At 33.7% G+C, this 21,239-nt stretch overlaps 1 protein-coding gene across 2 annotated transcripts; it reads left to right on the top strand.

Moving 5' to 3' along the window:
* Window positions 1–273: 273 nt before the first annotated feature.
* Window positions 274–15,828, top strand: LOC139089155 (uncharacterized). 2 transcript variants are annotated; one of them, XM_070638601.1, is made up of 11 exons: window positions 274–1,138; window positions 6,282–6,418; window positions 7,365–7,572; window positions 7,753–7,785; window positions 7,901–7,957; window positions 8,709–8,761; window positions 8,854–8,986; window positions 9,048–9,929; window positions 11,064–11,660; window positions 11,915–12,016; window positions 14,831–15,828. In XM_070638601.1, the coding sequence occupies exons 1-11, from the start codon at window positions 988–990 to the stop codon at window positions 15,361–15,363; spliced, it is 2,886 nt and encodes a 961-aa protein (XP_070494702.1). In that variant the 5' UTR covers window positions 274–987; the 3' UTR covers window positions 15,364–15,828. The 2 variants fall into 2 exon arrangements, with proteins under 2 accessions (XP_070494702.1, XP_070494703.1); XM_070638602.1 differs by having other exon boundaries at window positions 8,854–8,980.
* The last annotated feature ends 5,411 nt before the right edge of the window (window positions 15,829–21,239 follow it).

A 21,239-nucleotide genomic window follows, 5' to 3' on the forward strand; every position in this document is an offset into this window, starting at 1 on the left:
AGAGGCCTCTTCACGTAAACGCAGAGGATGAGTAAAAAGAAAAGAAAGATAAACAAACATAACAAATGATCAAATATACTTCTGAGTATAGAAAAAGAAAGAAAGAAAGGCGAAAAGATCTCGCGAGTTTTGTTAAAAGAACAGCCACAAAGAATAAAACTCTCTCATCTGCGTGTTGCCTCGCAATATTCACATATGTATCTTCAATGAACACTTCTTTTCTACTTCTTGGTTATTTGTTATTCTCTCCAGTGCGTTAGTCCATGACGAGAATCGAAAGAAGCAACAAGTAAAAATTGAAGATTGCATGAAAAAAAAAAATATAATATTAAAATAAACCAGCGGTTATAGAGTGAAGAAGCATAGAGAAGAAAACATTAAAGAGAGTCAAAAGAACCATTTTCATAATTAATAGCTGACACCAAATAAATGCATGTTGTTGGTGTGATAAGTGAATTAATTATAAAAAAAAGTTGCTAAAAGACGAAGTAATTTGTGCAATTTAGTGAATACAGCAGAGAATAGACGAGTTTATAAATAAATACAAAATTTTTATAATAATTATGCTCTACAATACCGTTACTTTCTTCAATTTACTTTGATTGTAATGCGCACACACAGTATGTGTCTAAAGTGCTTTGTGTAAAATAAAATATCCAAGAATTAAAGAACTGAAGATTAAAAGTTGTGCAATATATATTGGAAAATATTACAAAGTATTACACAATACATATCTTTTTTTGTAGATGATCGTCGTGTTCTCATTTCTCATATTCAATTATGGATTGGTATAGAAATGAATGAATAGAAAGACACGACAGAAGAAGAAAGATAAAAAGTTAGAAGAAGTGAATTTTTAAAGAAATTTTTGTTAATTCATGTGTTAATCAACATTAAACCGTTATATTTAAATTGTTAAGCGACACACAAGCGGGAGAGAGGAATAATCAGTAAAATTTTGAAGGAAATAATAGTCGTCGATCAAAAATGAATGTGCTTTATGTGAAGAAAATTGTGATTTGCTTTTATGTTTTATTCGTGCAATTTTGTTGCTCATCTCCGTATAAAAATTATAGCAATAATAACAAAAATAATAATGGAAACGATATTGCCGTTGCTGTGCAGAACAAGAATACTGGTAATATGATATTGCGATTATCGCAGATTAAGTTGAAATCAAAAAAATGAGAGAAAGAAGAGAAATAAAAACTGCGAATGAAAGAAGTTTTAAATTGAAGGTACGCGTGCTGTGTGACGGAAGCGCATTAATGTTGCTAATTTTTTACTTATTTGGATTACAACGTATGACACTGTTATTTGCTAATGAATGAGTGACTTGCGACAGAAACAATTTACAGGAATAATTTTTAATGCCGGCATGGTGGAAATAATGACAAAACCGGCTTATTTGATGCTGTTCATAAGATGTTCGTTTGCATCACTTATTTACTTTCATGGCGAAGGCACACGAGGACCTATTGTCGCATTTAGAGCATTTAGATAACATCTGCCAGTTTATAATTCCCAGCACTTTTGCATCGATTGCTCACACAGCAATCCAATGAGCTTTTGTGTCTATCTCGAGATCTCTTTCCATCCAGAAAGTCACCATACTATACCTTGACTGTTTGTAGGCTTTTAATATCGAGGTCCAGATACCACTTTAAACTGGAGGTCTGAAGGGTGTGGTACAGCAGACTGTTAATCGCAGTGCTCATAAGGCTGCTCATAAGGCTGAGCCTTATGGGAACTTATCACGGTACTCCTTCGATCGCTCATAATGTTCTTATTATATACAGGAAGTACCACTGAATGATGAAACATTTGACATTTGGTCAGCTACCGAGTCAGATCAACAGTCTCCCCAACTCGACGTTTTGATGCTGTTAGTGAACTCTAAATGCTGAATATGAACTGTCTTGAACTTATAACATCTGAAGAACGATATCTGAAATTTGCATAATTTTAAAGTTTTGTCTGACCCGATCAGCACAAGTTCTTGATGGAAGTCAGATGGTTGCCACATTACATCGAAGTGGAAACTTGAACGGCAATCAACATGAAAATTGCCACTTGGTTATTATATGAGAGTCACTTGACTGACATGAATAATTTGTGCTGATCGGGTAGAGCTTTATCTTGTCAATTTTAAAACTTTGAACAACATTTTCGCAATTCTGTCAGCCAAAACTCCCCAAACAACCCCCTTTTTTTCAAAAAATGATACACAAAACATACAATATCTTTGAAAGAACAAGCAAGCTAGCAATCGTGAAGCATCGAAGGAGAAGTCTTAGAAGTTAACAGTTTTATTGACTTTTAACTCTTGCACGAATTCCTGATTGTGCTCGAATGAATAAAGAAGAACAAGAGATTGAAACATAATTCATACAATTCTCGTTTTACTTTCTCGATTCTGATATCTTTGTCGGCATGTTCTCATTTCACATGCCGCTTACTCTCTTAATATCACAAATTAGTTTTTCAAACGAGATAAATTTATCACATGCAAAGTCAATTAATTTTACAAATTATGGTATTATTTTTTGGGGTGAGGAAGTAATTTTGCATGAACATTTAATAAATGATGGAACTTATCTTCATGCTATGTGATTAACCTTGATTTTAATCGAAATTAGATCAATGAATTACTTTTCAATCTTAATGACTTAAATTAAGAATCTTGAAATTGTAAAATAACATTCGTATTACAATATTAATTAGTTTAATAAACCGCTTATTTAGCATAACGGTTGGATATACAAAATTGTTGATTAATTCAAGAACTGGAGATTTTTTTAACTGGAATAAAACATACAAAAGATTTTTTTTTGCTGATATTAAAGAAAGAATTGGATAATTATTCAATAAGTTTTTGCAGTTCTAGCAACTGTAACTAATTTTATTCTGAATTACTTTGCTATTCAAATTAAGTTTTGGTCATTTCCTGAGTTTTGAATTGAGTATGTTTTCACAATTTCCTCGTCCCACAAAATTTGTAAGACGGGAAACGTGAGATGGGACAGTGAAGAATGACTGGTCTATTCGGATATGACTAATCAAATTAAAGTAAACATTGAGTAATTCGTCTTTTGATCATTTTATTGCAATTACTTGCTTACATTCATCGCTGAAGCGCACGTGGGCTCACTGCCGCATGAAGAGAACGTTTAAAGCCGGCTCTATCTTCGAGAGCTACTGCCTATTCGAAAACTTAAGAACTTTAGATTTTGTACACATTCAGTTCAATAAATCTTTAGTCCAATCCAGGAATTCTTTGAAAATCCAGGATTTTTGTATTGTGCCATTGTGCGAATCCTTGTCATAGCAACAACACTCTATATGATTATTAAGATATCGGTATATGATGGGAATTGAACCAACATACTCACAAAGAGAATGATACAGTTATCAGAGCTGTTGCCTAAACACTCGGCCACAGAGTCTTTAGTCTCGCATTTGCAGATTCATCTACATTTGGCTCGATATCCCAAATCCCACTCTGTTCAGACACCACAGTCAGAAATCTCAAGAATCTCAAACTTTTATAAACACTTCCTAATTCCAAAAGTTTATAACATTCTATCCAATTTTAAAGAATTCAACAAACTTAATAAAATTTGCAAATTTTTTCATTGAAATGTTTCGCTTATAACCAGTTTAAAACATGAACTTCCAGTCTTGCAAAAAAGATTCTCTTTCAAAATTTTTCTCTGTCATGCTTTGCGTGACTAAATTAAGCCACAACAAAGGAACATCCATATGATTTATTCCCGAGTGACCTTGAGCATGATTTGCATTTTTTTATTAACATATTGAAAGATTTTTATTTTATTAAGATTGATTAAGATTTGCTCATTACATGCCAATATAATTAAATTATTGAATGTTCTAATAGAATTCTATTATTGAGGTACTTTGTACATATTGTGTTGTGTTGGGGGATGTTCATAAGTTATGTTCATCAAATTATACGCATGATCACTTGTTTAAGGTAGTATCTGAGATTTCGAGCCATATATCGGAGAATTTGCCCATTTTCCATTAGACAATCAACTGGAAATCTGTATGACTCTTTTAAGAGTACGTGGGTTCGATTCTCACCAGAGATCAATATTCCAATCATTTTATAGAGAGCTGTCAATAAAGCAAGGATTCGTACAATTCTTATGATATTGCATGCACAAATCTTCTTTCTTCTTAAGTTCAACTTTAGTTCCCAGAACATTCCTTTCAAAAACTTCGACTACAATCTCATCCGTTACGGTCATTTTCCATGACTCCAAACCATATGTCGCTACTGATCGAATAAACGTCTCGTACATCTCCAATTTAACCTGTCTTAAAATTCTCGTGTATGTAATTAGATGTCTGATTGAGAAGTATGTGCGTTGTGCGTCTATTCTCTTAATCACATAACAATCATATAGCTTAGTATCAGACATCATTTATGATCAACTCCTTTGCCTGTCAGAAATCTTCAGTAATGATCACCTCAGGCGCCAATTTGAAGAAAAAAATAAAATAGAATCTGTGCTACGCGATAGTTGTTCCTATCCCAAATACAAGATATTTGCGTATGTAAACACATTCCAATGTACAGTTTAACCTAAAAAAGATGTCGTTAAAAGTTTCTCTAGATCACAAGACGAGTTTTTTTTAAAACCAATTAAAATTAAGATGAACAGGAAACTTCATCTAGTCTTAAGAATTCATTAAAATAGACAAACTTTTGCATTATTTCCAAATGAGCTATTTCTAGGCATGAAAATGAACAAGATGGAAAAAAATTAAATCGAAAATTGCATAATTGCTGAATTAAAAAGTTTTTCTTAAACTCTTCAACGGCATTTCTTATTCATCTGGTGCGTCTTCCTATCCTCTTTACACTACACAATTAAGAACAAAAACTTCTCAGACATTTTGGCTAATGACCTATTTTCCATTAGCCATTCTTCTTTCTCACCATCGAAAAGAATAACAATTCATTATTTTCATGGCACATAGTGATCGGTGCTGTGTACTATTTTTCAAAAACCTTTTTTTTTTTGTCGTGAATTTCTAGAGAAAAATATTATTTAAGCATTAAGAAAATAAAAAGAATCTTTGCGAACAGAAGAAAAATGAGTAATGGAGGAAGACAATTAAATTAATATGAGATATATCTCATTAGATGTAAAGCTTATTAATTAATGCTTCACTGTATAATTTGCCTTATTACTTCATCTTTCTGTCATCTAGCATTTTCTTATTCTTATTTCGGCTTTCGGACATTGAAAAGAATATGAGAATAAAGAATTAATAGGAGATTACTGAAGAATTGGTTCGCATAGACGCAGATTTTTTTGGCTTAATTAAGAATTAAGATAAGATGAATTTGTGAGGCAAAGTGACTCGTTGGCGGAATGGTTTAGACTTTGGTACCTAATTATTGCAATACCAACCCTGCGATCGTGGGTTCGAGACTCGGCCATATAAATTCTTCATTTGTCATTTTTCTATATGTATGCAGTGGAAATGCGGGCAACACTCTTACTTTATAGACTAAAGACAATAAGCTGATAATAGCAGAAGTCGAATAGAAGAATAAGCTGCAGCAAAAAGTCGTAGAGCAGCTCTGGATCTCACAATGTTCTGAATAGCTAAATGTTCTTTTAGATGGATTTAATTGAAATGGTTCGACAAAAGCTCAATTTGAATGAAGTGATCTGGGGATTTCTATACAAATTTCTTAATAGAATCGAATCTATTGTTATAAACTCAAATGGGCAAAAATACATTAGAAATATATATCAACTGAACATTAACTTGTCATTGACTAGTTACAATCTACTTTTGTCTATTCGTAAAATCACTCACCAGCTGCACAATCCGGCGAACTGCTCAATTCATCCTAAATATCGACCATAATCAGCCGTCACGATGCCGTCAAGTTAACCTCGCGTTTTATCATCAATGCAGCAATATAGCGGTACCCTGCCAAACACTCTGTACTGTTCGGCCATCCATTTAACAAGTTTGTTGCAAAAATTCCATCTCCAACATCCAAACCAGCCACTAGAATAATTCATAGCACAATTATCATGTTGCAAAATAAATGCGCAAACCATTCGCATACCTGTGCGATCGTAAATAAATTTCATATCTTTAACTTCTTTCATTTGCTTTCTATTGATTTTCGCCTGTGGCGTTTCAAATTCCATTAAAGTGTTGAGCACAAGATGAAAAAAAAAAACAAGAATTGATTTTTGACTAATTTTTATATTACATTATACGCATAGAATTATCCAAAATGGGATGTCTTCACAATAATACAATGTTTGCTGACACATCGATTATACCGACTACTGAGCCATGTCTAGTTTGTAAATGTTCAAAGCGCAATTTAGTCTGTGTTCGACGTGTGTGCAAAGATCAGGTAAGTTGAATGAAGTTTAAAGAGTCACGTTGTGGCGAAAGGAAATGAAAGAATAAGAATAAGTTAAAAAGATAAAAAAAAAGAGTTGTAAAAAAAGCATACACATGTGTTCTTATTCTTCTTTTCCTATGGTATACTTATTCAAGAACGAGTTAAGAAATTTGCGTTCATTACTTAAACGCTGTTTCTTCTTCTTTTAATGATTATTGTTCTTAATTTTTACACGCTCTTTTATATTAATTTAAATATGACTTGTTGTTTCATTTTGAAGGCGTTGGCTTACATTATGTGGTTCAGATCCCACTTTAAATTGTAGGGTGTTGTATTGTATAATAGATTTGGGATAAACCCAAATAGCACAAATCGGTTAATCGATTGAAAAACTGGTTTAAAGCTAGGATGACTTTGATTTAGTTTGAATACGAAACCATACCAGATTCACGTCAGTCTGAGCTGATTTCTTGGTAGTATGGTCTGTTAAGGGACACCACTGGTACGGTATAGTGGTACACCTAGCAAAGAGCCTATACCGTAGCATTGGTGCACCGCTGATGAATCGATGGTGGGCCGGTAATACGGTGCAGGTAATGATACAACATGGTGCTACACTGTACCGTACAAGTCGTGTATCTAAACCATACCGTACCGTACTACCTTGTGCTATTCTAGAAACCACAGTACCTCCAACTAATAAGGTTAAGTCCTTCAAACATTATATTCAGTAGTTAAAAATCATTTCGAAATGTTCTAGAAATTTTAAAACAAGAATATAATTTTATAAGTTTTACGACCCAAACAGACATTAAAAGTATAAAAGCCAATGAATCAGGAATGAAAGGAAAAACATCATTATGAAGATAGAACATAAGAAAAGATGTACTTTGCAATGCTCTTTGATATTATATTAATATAATGTTTTCTTATATATTTATTCCGATAAACACAGCCCTATCCACCGCCGCGAGGTTGCATACTCGTTCAAAAGGCAACCTCATGTTGTCCATACCTCTCATGCTCAAAATATCATGTCAATTATTACAAAAACTCTGAGAGAAATCATGATGAGAACATAAACAATCATTATCAACAAATCACGCATGAGAAAACATTGGAGAAAAATTCTCGAGCAGATGATGTGGAAGAGATGAATGGAGGTGAGATACATAAAGAAGAATCGAGTATGAAATATAAAAAAAATATGATTTTAAGAAAGAAAAATGAGAGAGAAACGTAAACAAAGCGTGAGCTTTTTGTTGCTCTTAAGATTATATTATATTGTAAACAAAAAAATATGTATGCTCAATTCACGAAAATGTTTGATTCTCTTTTAACAGGCTGCATTGAAAGTGGAAGTCTTTACGCATCAGGTGATTTGACATAAACGCTGTGAAAATTGTGTATTTTTTTTCTGGTTTTTTATTTTTATTCTTATTTTCGTTTGTTTACGTCTTTATTTTCTTATTCATGTTTGAATTATCGTAGGTTCCGCAATGTATCGATCTTCGTCATCATTCTGTCAGTATTGTTACTGCATTAATGGTAAATAAAGATTCATTAATTATGTATAATTAATTCAATTAGGTAAATGGTGAAATTTTTTAATTAAATAACGTTGCCGGTAAAGTTAGCACTTGTGTGCCTGACACGTATTGTGCTATAGATTAGGTTGTTACTCAATATTTAGTTTGTTTCACTAATTTGAGTTTGAGAGACGTTAGTTTTGGTTTTTAACTTTGCTATGAACTAAACTCGAGCAACGTGATTTGGCAAATTGCAATTTTTGCTGTAAAAATGAGTCGAAATAAGGCATCATGATGCCGTCAGAAAAACTTCCGGTCTTGTTGTCAATACGGTGACTTAAACGGTCTTTTAGTAAGCACGTTGTGTTTTTCAGAGAAATCAATAAAAGCTGTCCAATCGGCTCACATTGAAATGTTCCCATTAAAAGCCCCGAGTTGGCAGTAAAGAACCAAGAGGTAGCCTATCAAGAACAACCAATCTTGGGCAATCAAAGACAACTAAATTTTCTGATTAGTTTACCACCTAGTTGCTGCAAAACAATCTAAAATATATTGTTAAATGATTCAAAACAAACTAAATTTTTCTACGAAAGGGGTCTTCAACTATTAAAGCAGAAATTACATTATTGTTGTTGCAAACACAATTTAAATTTTAAATGACTGTTTAATAGTTTTAACAATTTTGAATTAAAATCTCGACTCTCATTTTACGCTATAAATCAAACATTCATAACAGAATCAATTAAAACTTTATATTTTTCCTACCCCAGGCCAGCAAAAATGTGTGAAGCCTAAATGTATATTAAAGGATACAAGATGTAAAGTAAGTCGATTTATATTAAAATTTATTATAATTTATTTTTCAAACTTTTTTTTAACACAATTTTCATAATTGAATTTAAAATTAATTTCCAGCCAATTTACTCAAAAGCATCATGCTGCCCGATAAAATATGATTGTAGCAACAATTCAACAGCAATAATAAGCAATATCAGACAAGGAAGTGATAACAAAATAACAAATGTCCATAGAAGAAATCGAAGTAACGGTATGTTTGTAGTCTAGTTACATTAAATTAATTTATGTTCATTTTCTCACGTTTCGAATAGGATGCATGGAGAATGATAGATATTATGAGGAAGGAGAGAAGCTTCCAATCGATGAAACACGACCATGTGAAGTATGTTATTGCATTAAAGGAACACGAACATGTACTGTGAAGAAATGTGCACCGGTAATTCGAGGATGTATTCCAAAGTTACATGTGGAAGGTTCGTGTTGTCCAACAAGCTATGATTGTCGTCGTTCGATAAAATATAAAAGAGAATCACGACAAAATGAGGATGAAGAAGAGGAAGACAATGACTCAATTGATTTTTTCTCACTTCTTTTTGGCTCCGATGATCCGAAAGAGAATGAAGAAGTCACGGAAATTCCAGTTCCAACATTACCACCATTTAAATCATTACCGACAGCATCAACGACCGAAAGCAGTTTCTTTGATTTCATTAGGGCGGGTTTAGAAATTATTGATGCTAATGCCGGTAAAATTGATAGTAAATTAAATAGTATTATATCAACAACTGCAACAATACCAACGACATCTGAAACACCCAAGACAACTCCTGATTTTATCGACATCACAGACAAAAAAATTCAATTTAATTATTCAACAAAGATTGTCTCAACAACAACATCTTTGCCATCAACAATAGAGTCAACAAAAAGTAGAAATGACATAAAATCAACAGAGAAAAAAACTTTTGATACAAGCACAGAAGCAAGTAAAATCAGAATTTCAACGACTTCTAATGTAAATGAAACGAAAAAGCTTCAAACAATAACAGATACTGCTGAAACTTTGCCATTAACATCAACAACTTTATCAATAAAATCTACATCTGATGCTGTAGTAAGTTCAACGAAAATGAGTATAGTTGAGAAAACAACATCTTCACCGACTATAATAAAGTCATCAACTAAAGCGTCAGGTAAAATGAAAAATTAATTTTCTTTTCACAAAAAAAAAACCCCTTTAAAAAACTTTCTTTTATCTTCGACTTGTTTGGAAACTTTTTGTACCTTCCCACCTCTTTGCCTTACAATTTTACAAAAACTCGACATCATCTTCATTAAATATTAGATTTTATGGAGTGATTTATAAACAGACGCTTGTTTAATTACATTATGAAACAAATTTCTTATTTGTTGACTTGCTGAACTAGAACTTTTTGTAAAAATTTCTGTAATGCTTCTATCGTGCTTCAAGTACGTCGACCGAGAAGCCAAAACATTTTAATGGATCGTATAGATCTGTGGTGGGCAATCTGTGTGTCGTGGCACACTATTGTGTAGCTTACTTACTAACTTACTAACTTCGCTGGCCGTACAGATCAATTGTGATCCATGACATCCCTCAGATGCCGCCTAAAACTAGCTCTAACCCCGGCTACCACTTGTCGATTTCTGATTCCAAATGCGATACTATCTCGCACTTGGTGTGTCGCATGAACCTTTTATCGTGTGCGGTTTCAGGAGAAGATCACCACGAAGGTGTATCTCAGAAGCAGCAAAAAAGCGACAATGGACAAGTGGTTAGAGCGTCTGACTGCCGTTCTAACGACCCGGGTTCAATCCCAGGGAAATTCTAGTTAGATTCGGATGCTTTCTTGATGTTCTAGTCACACCAACTCGGTTTGTTTGATTTCGCAACAAATAAATTGTGGCTAGGTTCGTTGTATTGATATACCCTGGGTCATGTAACGTGCAGAGTTGGAGAAAGCAAAACGTCCATTAGGACAAAAACCGTCATCACGACAAATCTTCGTCTTTTGTAAGACATCAAAATCAACATCTTGGTGAACCGTGAAAAAGTAACAGGTTGCCCATCACTGCTAAAGATGAATCTACTGATATGTAGAAAAATTCCCACCAACATAAATGATTGTCAGCATTTTACTACTGCCTAGTGTTTCAACATGAATATCAATTTAAAATTCCACATTCACAGAGTCAATAAATCTCACACACAGTCAACAGTAAAAATCAAGACACTTAAATTACACAGCATATTTCAACAAAAAAAGAGAGTCACTCAAAATGTAACATTCTATTCTTAATTACAGCAATTAAAGTGACCACAGCTCGTACAACAAAAGCACCAAAAGTTACATCAACGACGACAAAAGTAATTTCAACCACATCACCTGTGAAAATCAATTCACCAACGACTATAGCAACTGCAGCAACATCAAAGCGAATAACCACAAAAACAGTACCAACAACAACAAAATCGCCTGCAACTATACGAACGACAACATCCAAGAAATATATTGTGCCATCAGCACTAGAACATCAACTATTGCCAGTATTGTATACTGCGGACGTACCATCAGATTCAAAATTAATTGTAAATGATGAAAATGAAGCAGATGCATTGCCAAATTTAGAAATTATACCATTTGTTGCGCATGATGCTATAAAGACCGATAAATATGAACTGCCGTATCGTCAATCATCGTATGATAACCTAGAAAAGGATTATTTTGCAAATGATAAGGAGAAGCCATTCCGATACAATAATAAATTCATTCATCATAATTATGATGAAACGTTCGATTACGTCAACCCAAATGAACGCATTGATACCGGTCCATTTTACTATGAGAATAATGAAAGTCATTTTGATACATTTTCGCCACCCAACGAACAAGACTTTTTGGGTAAGTTAAACTATATAAGTCAATTTGACGCCCATTCCAACTCCTCAATTGTCACTTTTTTTGCTGTTATTATCGATGAGTAAATGTCAATAATATATTGAGCATAATCTCCTCATGATTGCAATTGATTACATTTTTGTGTGGTCAATTTTTCTTCCTTTAGTTCCGTCATTTTTTACTACAATACTGCTTATTAAGCTTCTTTTCTTTCATTTCCATTCTTTTTTTTCTTTTCTTTCTTCTCTCTTTTGTAGGAGGATTCAGTCCGAAAGATAGCATTTATGATGAAGTGTCCACAAGTGCCAAATATGAATTGCCACTAAAGCATAATGATTACATTCAAAAGCCACTTGACAGTAAGATTCATTCTTTTCATATTTTTCTTTTTTTCCTTCTTTTTCTGGTTATTTTGATATTGATAATTTTTTTTTGCTGCAATCATCGCTTATAATAGACATAAAAAGGATTTTCTTCTTCATGCTACTTCAAATGAAAACTAGACATGGTTTTGAGGAAGAAAAATGGTCAATCCTCACGTATAGTTTGTGATTTCTGGAATATTAAGATATAATAAGTTATTTTTTAAGTTGAACAGGCTTCAATGAACTGGACATGTTATAAGAAGACGAAGTCTTTGATCGAAACTATTGATAAAGGCTTTATTGCATTTGTTATGGCGAATTGGCAAGTGATTGTCAGTTTTAGGCGCCAACTAAGGAAGGCCGTAATTGTGTCACAATTTCGAATGGCATAAATCGATTAATCGGTTGAAAATCCGGTATCAGATTGGCGTGATTCTGAGTTGATGCCGAAATAGGTTAGAATTCGTCACCATGTCGGAGTCACGTCACCCTGATATTGGATTTTGGATCGATTAACCGACTTTTGCTATCCGAATATGCGATCTAGACTATGCTCTAACTTGATTAGATTTGACTTTTCTGATATATGGATCTTGACAGAAAAAATGCATTCAAAAAATTATGGATTCCGAGTGGGGACTTGAACCCACGACCTAATATTTCCAGTCGCATGTTCTTACCACCGACCTATCGAGTGTTACATGACTATATTACCAAGTGCCATACGGAAATTATACATTTTCTGTATCCTATTCGATATTATAGTAACATAACATCGACATTAATTGTTCACCAAATTCGTAAATCCCTAGTTCATTCATTGATTTCCTTAAATTGATATTCAGTTCACTGAGATGTCATCCACCTTTCCATTTACCTAAAATTTCCTTTAGATACAACATGTCACATGGAAATTTGATATACATTAGATCACGACAATGTTCATTGAGCTTTACCATTTCTTTTGTCTCACATTTCCATTTTAATTCATTAATGGAATTAATTTCTATCTATTTTCATGCATATTTCACACAGACTCTAGTTACTATAATGCTACGAGTCGTTCATACAAATTCAAAAACAGATCAAATTTAATATTCTGATATTGTACATAACAAATGCCTTACAATATTATAGAAAATCTCCGATTGTTCATAAAATCATTCAGTTGTGTCTGAAAAAATTGATAACATCTGCTCAAAGTCTCAAGACAGCATAAATGAGATCAAAGGTTAACTCGGGTCAATCGATGAACATGAAATATAAATTTTTGAAATAAAATGATCCGAAGAAAGTTGCTCTCCAAGCTTTCTGACGCGCTTTGAATGAAAAAGTTTGAAGAAGTGATGGCTTTTTGAAATTTGAGGGTTTTTTAAGTGTTTAGGAGAGATGTGACGCATTTGAGGTTATTTTGAGGATTACTGAAATATTGAGGTTATTGTTTACCCCGAGTAGAAGCAAAGTAAACTGGAAGCAAGATATTATGTAGACATCAATAAGTTATAATGTATAAGGTTTTGTACACTCGGAACTGAAAGTCCTCTGATGGCTGAACAGAGAATTGGAATCTTTTGGAAATGTTTAACTGTTTCTCATTCGGACGGTTATGATTTTATAATAATGCAAATATAAAACAGTGTTGTCCAAACTTTTTGAAACAGCTCACCTAAGTGGTGAGTCACAACTAGGGATTTTAATCCTGGGATGAGTATATTGAATCCCGAGATTGACCCGGGAGTGCCCACAATCCAATTCCGGGATTGAAAATCCTAGCTACGACTGAAACTGCGCACAATGCGATTGATACGTCTATGCAGTTGATGTCATTTCGGTTGATGGTCCTTTCGGTTCATAGGATTTCCAAAAAAAATTAGCAGCTTACTGGTGTGGTACGATGAACAGATTGGACAACACTGTTGCAAAAGCAGATCATGATGAATAATTTTCAACATTTTTCAATCTACCCTTGTTATATCGTTACCATTTTGTATCCGGTTTGCTGCTTCATTGCTCTGTTTCATGCAGATTTACATACATCATAGATTTCGATCTGCTTCGATGACACTGCAGTGCAATCCCAGAAAGCACATGGATTAGAAAAGATGAAAAATATGGAGTCAGACTTGCGTTAGTCTGGACAAAAATCTTCTGGGATTCTACTTACCCAGAATCTAGTCTCAGGCCGAGTCTTTGCTGAAATCGACTTAAACCCTGAATCTGAGGCTCCTACTTTATTGATTGAATAAAATTTCGTAGGCCGAAACTTATGGATTACAGCATTATCTTGCGGATCTGGTCTGAGACAAAATTCAGTAGGTAAAGTCCGACCTCAGACCTAAGTAATGCAAACATGGAGCCGGATTTATGACCTTTTCTACTTCGTATGCAGTCCGGGAACCTGGTTCCAAGAAACCAATCTACAATATTTAAAAATTCTCATAGCTCCTCAAATATTGTAATATTAATACAAACTGCATTGGAAGTAAACTCAATATTTCAAAGAACACAAATTTTCCCCACTAGAATAAACACAGCAAAAAAGAAGAATTTCAAAAAGCATAAGCTTATTCAAGTTGCACTCAATATTGAGCGAAAAAAAAGAAATATTTTTTTCTCATCGAATCCCTCAAGTGAAAGAACAGCAAAAAGTTATTTTATTGAGAATCGACGCGAGAAAAAAACGAGAAAGAAAAAAAAAATTCATTTTCAATTTCCTTGTTTTCTGTTATCTTACTGTATATCCATATTCTTTTTCTTTCCATTATTTTTTTTTTCAATTCATCCACGCTACATAAAACAAAACTGAAGCTTCAACAATTCATGAGCATAAATCATATTTGACTTCAACCGAGAAAACACCAACTTTGGCAATAAATCAAACGAATGATACGAGAGAAAATCAACAAAAGGAGAAACATAAAACAACAATATCCGGTTTCAAAAAGATATCATCGAATCTCACAAGCTTCATAGATGATTTGTTGCATGCGAATGCGTTAGAAGAAACGAAAATGCCACTCATCACAACGACAACGACAACTCATTCATCATCAACAAGTGCTCCTATCAAATCGATAATCAATGATGACGATTTCATTATTAAACATTTAAAAGTGTCATCAACAAGTTCAACGACAACAATGAAAAATGCTCCGGGCATGATGGAAATATTTTCGAAACCAACAAATCCGACAATGAATGGTTTATTAAAGCTTGCCGGATGTAATATATATGGTCAAATGTATGATGTGGGTCATGTTATAGATGAACTATCAAATCCCTGTTTAGAATGTAAATGTTTACCTGACATTGGTGTGGGATGTGTGCCGCTTAAATGTTAAAAAAAAATTCAACTCGACAATCGATTTAATATTTTAAATTTTTTTCCGGTCGGATTTGTTCGGTTATAATGTCAATGTGGTAGAGCTTTTGCCCTTTATAGTATGTTTCTGATAGGAATTATTCAGGGATTTTTGGAAGTGTCATTTAATGAATTTTATTTAATTTTCTGTAGGTAATGGGTCTCTTGTGTCCAATCTGTGTCGCGGCTAATTGAAGATGTGCCGATAAAACTTTACATAAAGCTTACAGATTTTCCGATTTATTTTCTAACGTTTTTTTAATTCCAAAGCAGTGTCTTATATCTTTGAGTGCTTTATAAATTTAGTAAGTGTATCATTTGTTGAACAGTAAAGATGCATTTTCGAATAAGACAACTCGGTTAATCGGCACAAAATACGAAACCAGGATGGCTTGACTTGGGTTTATCAGTCCTAAGATTGATTTGTATTTTAATCTTCGGATTGAAAACCGTAGATTAGGTTTTGATATGAAGTCGGATTTAAATCAAATCCAGCATCAGATGGAATCAGTCTGCCTGGAACCAATGGTGCTTTTTGATCGATTAAGCAATTTGTGCTGATCGAAATCACAATGAAGTTCATAGTCTATGCTAAAATGTTCTCGTCTAGTTGACACTACTGATTTCGACCCATTTTTGACGGCGACTTGAAAATTAAACTCCCTCGAGTAGAACTGCAAACTACAATAAACTTAAATGCACTCTTAAGTTATCGAGAAAGCACATCAGCCCGAAGAGACAAGACGCATGCTCATGAGTATACTCATAAAATTGCGTATGGTCATTATGCATGATGATTGATGTACTCATGAGTACGTTCATTTAAATGAGCTCATTTTCTGTTGGCGCCGGTGAATAAAACCTTTGCAAGACGTAGTTTTGGATTTTTATAACAGTGAAAAATTAGAGCTTCAAGTTGAACAGAATTTTGTATGCAGTCAAGTACACTTTTCAATATAAAATTTGATTTGATATCTAGCTCTATTTCATTGTTATCCTTATTAACGTCAGATATGCTATACATGATAGCTATCGACTAGCTTCAATAAATAAACCAACTCTTATCTGATTCTAGTTTCTAAATCCTTTTAAGTATCAGCACAAAGAAGAATAAAGAATATCTGAAGAACAGCATAGAAAATAAATCTCTGGCAACTGCTCTATCCGAAATTATCACTGAACGACCCCGACTTCGTAAATTCCATTTATTTTTGTCGAGTATTCTTAATCATATTTTTACTTCGTATTTAAGGAATGAATGGAAATACTCAAGATTTTTATTTTTATATCTTTTTGTACTTTGTAATGAAAATTTTTAGACTGTCACTTTTTTAATGTTTAAGGATCTTTATAAATATGTAGTTATTTACTATTTTTTTGCTATGAAAAAAAGTCAATCTGATCTAAATGATGTTGAGTGTCAGAAATCTCGACTTTTTTTATGTGACACATAACATGAACAAATAAATTAGAAGTGAAAAAAACATAAAAATAAAGGATTTATCCTTGAGCTTATTTCAATCTCCTTTAAAGCATGTGATTGCTTCAGCGTTAAACTTGATGTTTGACTGAAAAACATTTCCGAGAAGAGAATGTGTTAAGCAATTTCACGGAAATTATTACTTCTGCATGTGTTGGCTAACAAGGTAAAGGGTTTCTTTGTATACGTCTTACAGCACTTTAGGACGTGATACAGCTGATATTATGCAAGCTTTTCTTAAGGTAAGCAAATAATTATATTCATTTTTTAATGCGGAAAAAATTCCGAATCATGAATTTTATTTTGAGAACCTTGAATTTTCTGAATTTTTTTTTTAATTGGATGATTTTGGATCAGGATTCTAGAATTTTATATTCGGATGATTTTTTTACGTCGAGCTGCATTGAAAGGTTTAGGAAAAATTAAATTATTTTTGACATTTTGCATTTCCATAACGATGTGTTATGGCATAAGCGTAAATAAATGTAATAAAAGTTCTCATTCAGATGAATGAACCTGTGGCACTTGGATCTTTACATCAATAATTGCCCCGTGTTCGCTAGTGGATTGCTACGTCGCCAACAGAGCTCGAAGTCAAATCGACGTTTGCATTCACAATTCGCGTCCAGCACTGTTCGCCACATGCGTGAAGTTATCCTGATTGCCCCCGGAATACTCCGAATTGTGCCGCTCTGGTGTTCAGCAACTTGTCACTTTTATGAATCATATGTACACAAAAAATGCAATAACCTTTGCAATACCAAATCCTTTTGTTTGATGAAAACAGGAACGTCGTCCTAAGAGTGGTTAAATTGCGTTTAAGTGTTGTTGCTTCTCTTGACTCGAGCACGTTTTGTTGTTCGAGTCAAAGTCTGCAGCAATAAGAATACCATGGATATTGTTCAAAGATGATTAATTGATAAAGTTGCCTTTTTGACAAGCTTTGAAGTAAATCCAAATAGCTTTACGAAACGAACGGCTGTCCGGAAATCAATAGACTGCATGTTACATTTACTGTTGCAAATATTGCCGATAGCAATGTGGGAATCCTTCTCATATCGACAACACACTATTAAATGATTGAAAAATTATCCTCTGGTGGCAATCATATCCACGTTCTCTCAATAAAAGGGTCCATATATCCAGTATGTTGGATATTCACTAGGCCACAAAGGCATTTCTCCGAAAGCGACCCAAATGAAGAAGGTTCCGTCTTGAAGCAGTCGTATGAATGCCACATGTAGGCGACTGTCATTTGCTGTCAATTACAGAGCTTAAGCGAAGACTTAAATGATCCTTTCCAGAACCTTCTTCATATGTGTCACTCAGGCCTTCACACTATCATTCACCTACTCATGACTCGATCCAACAGATTTCACACCATTCTGACACCACACCTGTCTACTAAAACATTCAAATTAAATATCCATAAGCTTCAAAATCAAGTTCCAAAACACTAATTGCTGACGCCTAACTAATTCATTTGCTGAGTTATCATTAGCTACAAACCGTCAATCAAAATTGTGTGTTAGGCACTTTTGTTGATGATTATTTTTTATAGCATTTCTGATTTTCCCCATCTAATCTCACCAAATTATTCATATCAAGTGCCAAAAAAAATCGGAATTTGACTTGATAATGCGACAGACTACAATTTATTAGTCACAATGCTGTTTATGGAAATTATTTCGATAAAATATACAAATCATTAAGCTGTTGAATATTTATATTTGAAATTATACCCTTAGCTATGCATAACAATGTATATATATGGATATTTCCTCGAAACATGTCACTGGTGATTAAAACTTTCAATCAAAACTTGAAAAATCGTTTAACACGTATGAAAATAAAGAAATGTTAAAAGTCCTTGTGTTATTGATCGAAGGAATTAAGCGCATTATTGTCCATAGATCAAAATTAGATTAGCAGATAGTAAGCACAGTAAAATTCAAATACTCGAGCATTTGAAAACTGTATGAAAATTAACGGTTAAATTTTTTTTGAAAATTAACGGTCGAAAAAAATTCAAAATTTTAGGGGGTAAAAACATGTGTTTTTTGTTACGGAAAATAGAAAATTGTGAAAAATCATTAATTAAAGCATTTATTCATAGTTTTAAGCAACTACACCAAGCGATATGCTATTATTTCAATATTACAGAACTAATGCTTAAAACTGGAGCTTTTAACGATGTCTGATTGTTGAGATCACGTAATTCATCCAACCAGCCTACCAAAGTGAAATAGTAAGCTTCAAAAATGAGCTAAAAGTCTGCATATAGAATAAATATTTTAATAAAATTCATACAATCAAGTTTACTGAGAATGCTTTTTTTATTCCAGTCCTATCAGAAGTGTCAGTCAAAAACAATGCCGTAAACTGCACTGCACAGAAACTAACAAAATAAAAGAATAAAAGCAATCAAGGATATTCAAGTGAAGTGACAGAAACTTTAATTTCCTCGGAGAGAGTGTCAGAGAGGGCAATAGAAGCAATCCGGAAAGTGTCAGTGTGATGAAAAGCATAAATGATTACCTAGTTCTGCTTTATTTTTCATTAATTTTTTTTTGTGTATTTGTCATGATGATAATAAAATGGAAAATATATGTATGCGGAAATTGAGTGAGAGAAAGTGCTTTGTCATGATGTACATACATAAAAAATTATGGGGGCATGTATGTTTAAAATCAATGATTTGTCAATGATTGTCATAATCGTTATCATGTAAAAAGTTTAAGCAACTTTAAGAAATAAGGAAGTGAAGTTGGGACAGCAAGAAATTTATGTATTTTTGATTTTATTTTCATAAATTTCCTCTCGAATGATGTTAAATATCCATAAAAAGAATCTGTACCTTCTCGTTTGAAAGGGACTATATAAAAATTGTGGCATAAATAATGAATGTCGCAGTGTCTGTTGAACCTTTTTTTGTTGTTGTGGGATACATTTCTGAATTATTGCATTTTGTTTGGCTGAACAGCACACTGTGTGCGCTAGAGAAACGCTGCGTTGTCGTCCGGCCACAAGTTGCTCTGACTGTTCCGTGACTGCGGATTTCGATTTTCGAGTTGGCTTCACTGTGCAGCTCGAGAGAGCATTGATGAATGATACTATAGACAATCTCTTAGCATCGTATGGGGTAATTATCTTGGTGCTTTCCTATAACAGAGCTTGCACATATCGGAAGGGTATAAGGAGCACAAATGTAATTCGCCTTCTTCTGGATGCATCATGTCGTCATTTCCTTAGCGTCACAATGCGGTAATTTTGTCATTAAAATGGATCGAAATCATGTGTCACGATGCCGCCAGGTCAACTTCATGTTGCATCGTTAATACGTCGACGTATAGGTACTCAAGCTAACGTGGTGTGCTGTTCGGGATTCTTAACTCATAAAACAGCTCAAGACGTAAAACAGGACATCTTATATTGATGAATATTTTACACCAAATATTCATCGTATCACACAGTTTGACAATCCCTGTCCTACACAGTACGAGTGTACATCAAAGTTTGTTTACGACCAGAACTTCATCACGACGGTAATGATGAAAGAAATGAGAAAATAATTATGTGAATATAATAATAAAAAAAAAGTCTGAAAATTGAATCATTAGATGAATAATTTATTATCATTAACAAACGACCAGCAACAGATACAGTACAAAATAAAAATGAAAATGTCTTTTTAGGAAGTTCTCGGAAAGTGGAAAAAGAGTTTCGACGAAGGTTGTGTGAGAAAGATGAGCTTTTGAAGGGGTGAACAGGCAAGTCATAAGGTTGAATGACATTTTCCTCGAAGGATTGAGTAGCTTCACTTTCATTGATGCTTTGAGATACGTAAATTAATTGAATATCTGAAATTTTACAGGTTCAAAGAATGCGGAAGTTTTTAATTAATTTTCAGCATGCTCATTTAAATTAATTAGGTTTGTTTCTTTGTGTTCTGAACAATTTACCGCCTGTCATTAGCTGAATTGACAACATTGTTAAAATATGCGGTTAAGAAATACCCATTCAGGAGTGAAATTTGCATGCGTTGCACTAATTGGAGTTTTGAAGCATATCGCGGTTCAAGACAAATGGACGTGAAATAAATGAATTTCTACAAATTGTAGATTTATGTGAGTTAGAGTCACGCCGAGTAGCACAAATCGATTAATCGATCCAATTATATCCTATAGAATATTATCCTGAGCAGCGCAATCCAGCGATCCGCATATTTCTCCGTACAAACGGAAGAGAATCCCCTAGGTTGGAATCCGTCGTCAGGTTGCCGTCAGAACAGCTACGCGTCTTACCGTTAATACGGCGACATAGCGATGTCCTAGAGAACACGGTGCGCTGTTCAGGTCGAATATCTTTTCGATATA

This window comes from Chironomus tepperi, unplaced genomic scaffold, assembly GCF_022539635.2.
Source record: "Chironomus tepperi strain 1889 unplaced genomic scaffold, CSIRO-AGI_Ctep_v1 contig_175, whole genome shotgun sequence".
NCBI lineage: Eukaryota > Metazoa > Arthropoda > Insecta > Diptera > Chironomidae > Chironomus > Chironomus tepperi.

Coding starts and splice junctions, on each gene's coding strand:
- LOC139089155 (XM_070638601.1), top strand. CDS start 988: ATGAATGTGCTTTATGTGAAGAAAATTGTGATTTGCTTTTATGTTTTA. Junction 8,987..9,047: donor TAGAAGAAATCGAAGTAACG/GTATGTTTGTAG, acceptor CGTTTCGAATAG/GATGCATGGAGAATGATAGA. Junction 11,661..11,914: donor CAACGAACAAGACTTTTTGG/GTAAGTTAAACT, acceptor TCTCTTTTGTAG/GAGGATTCAGTCCGAAAGAT.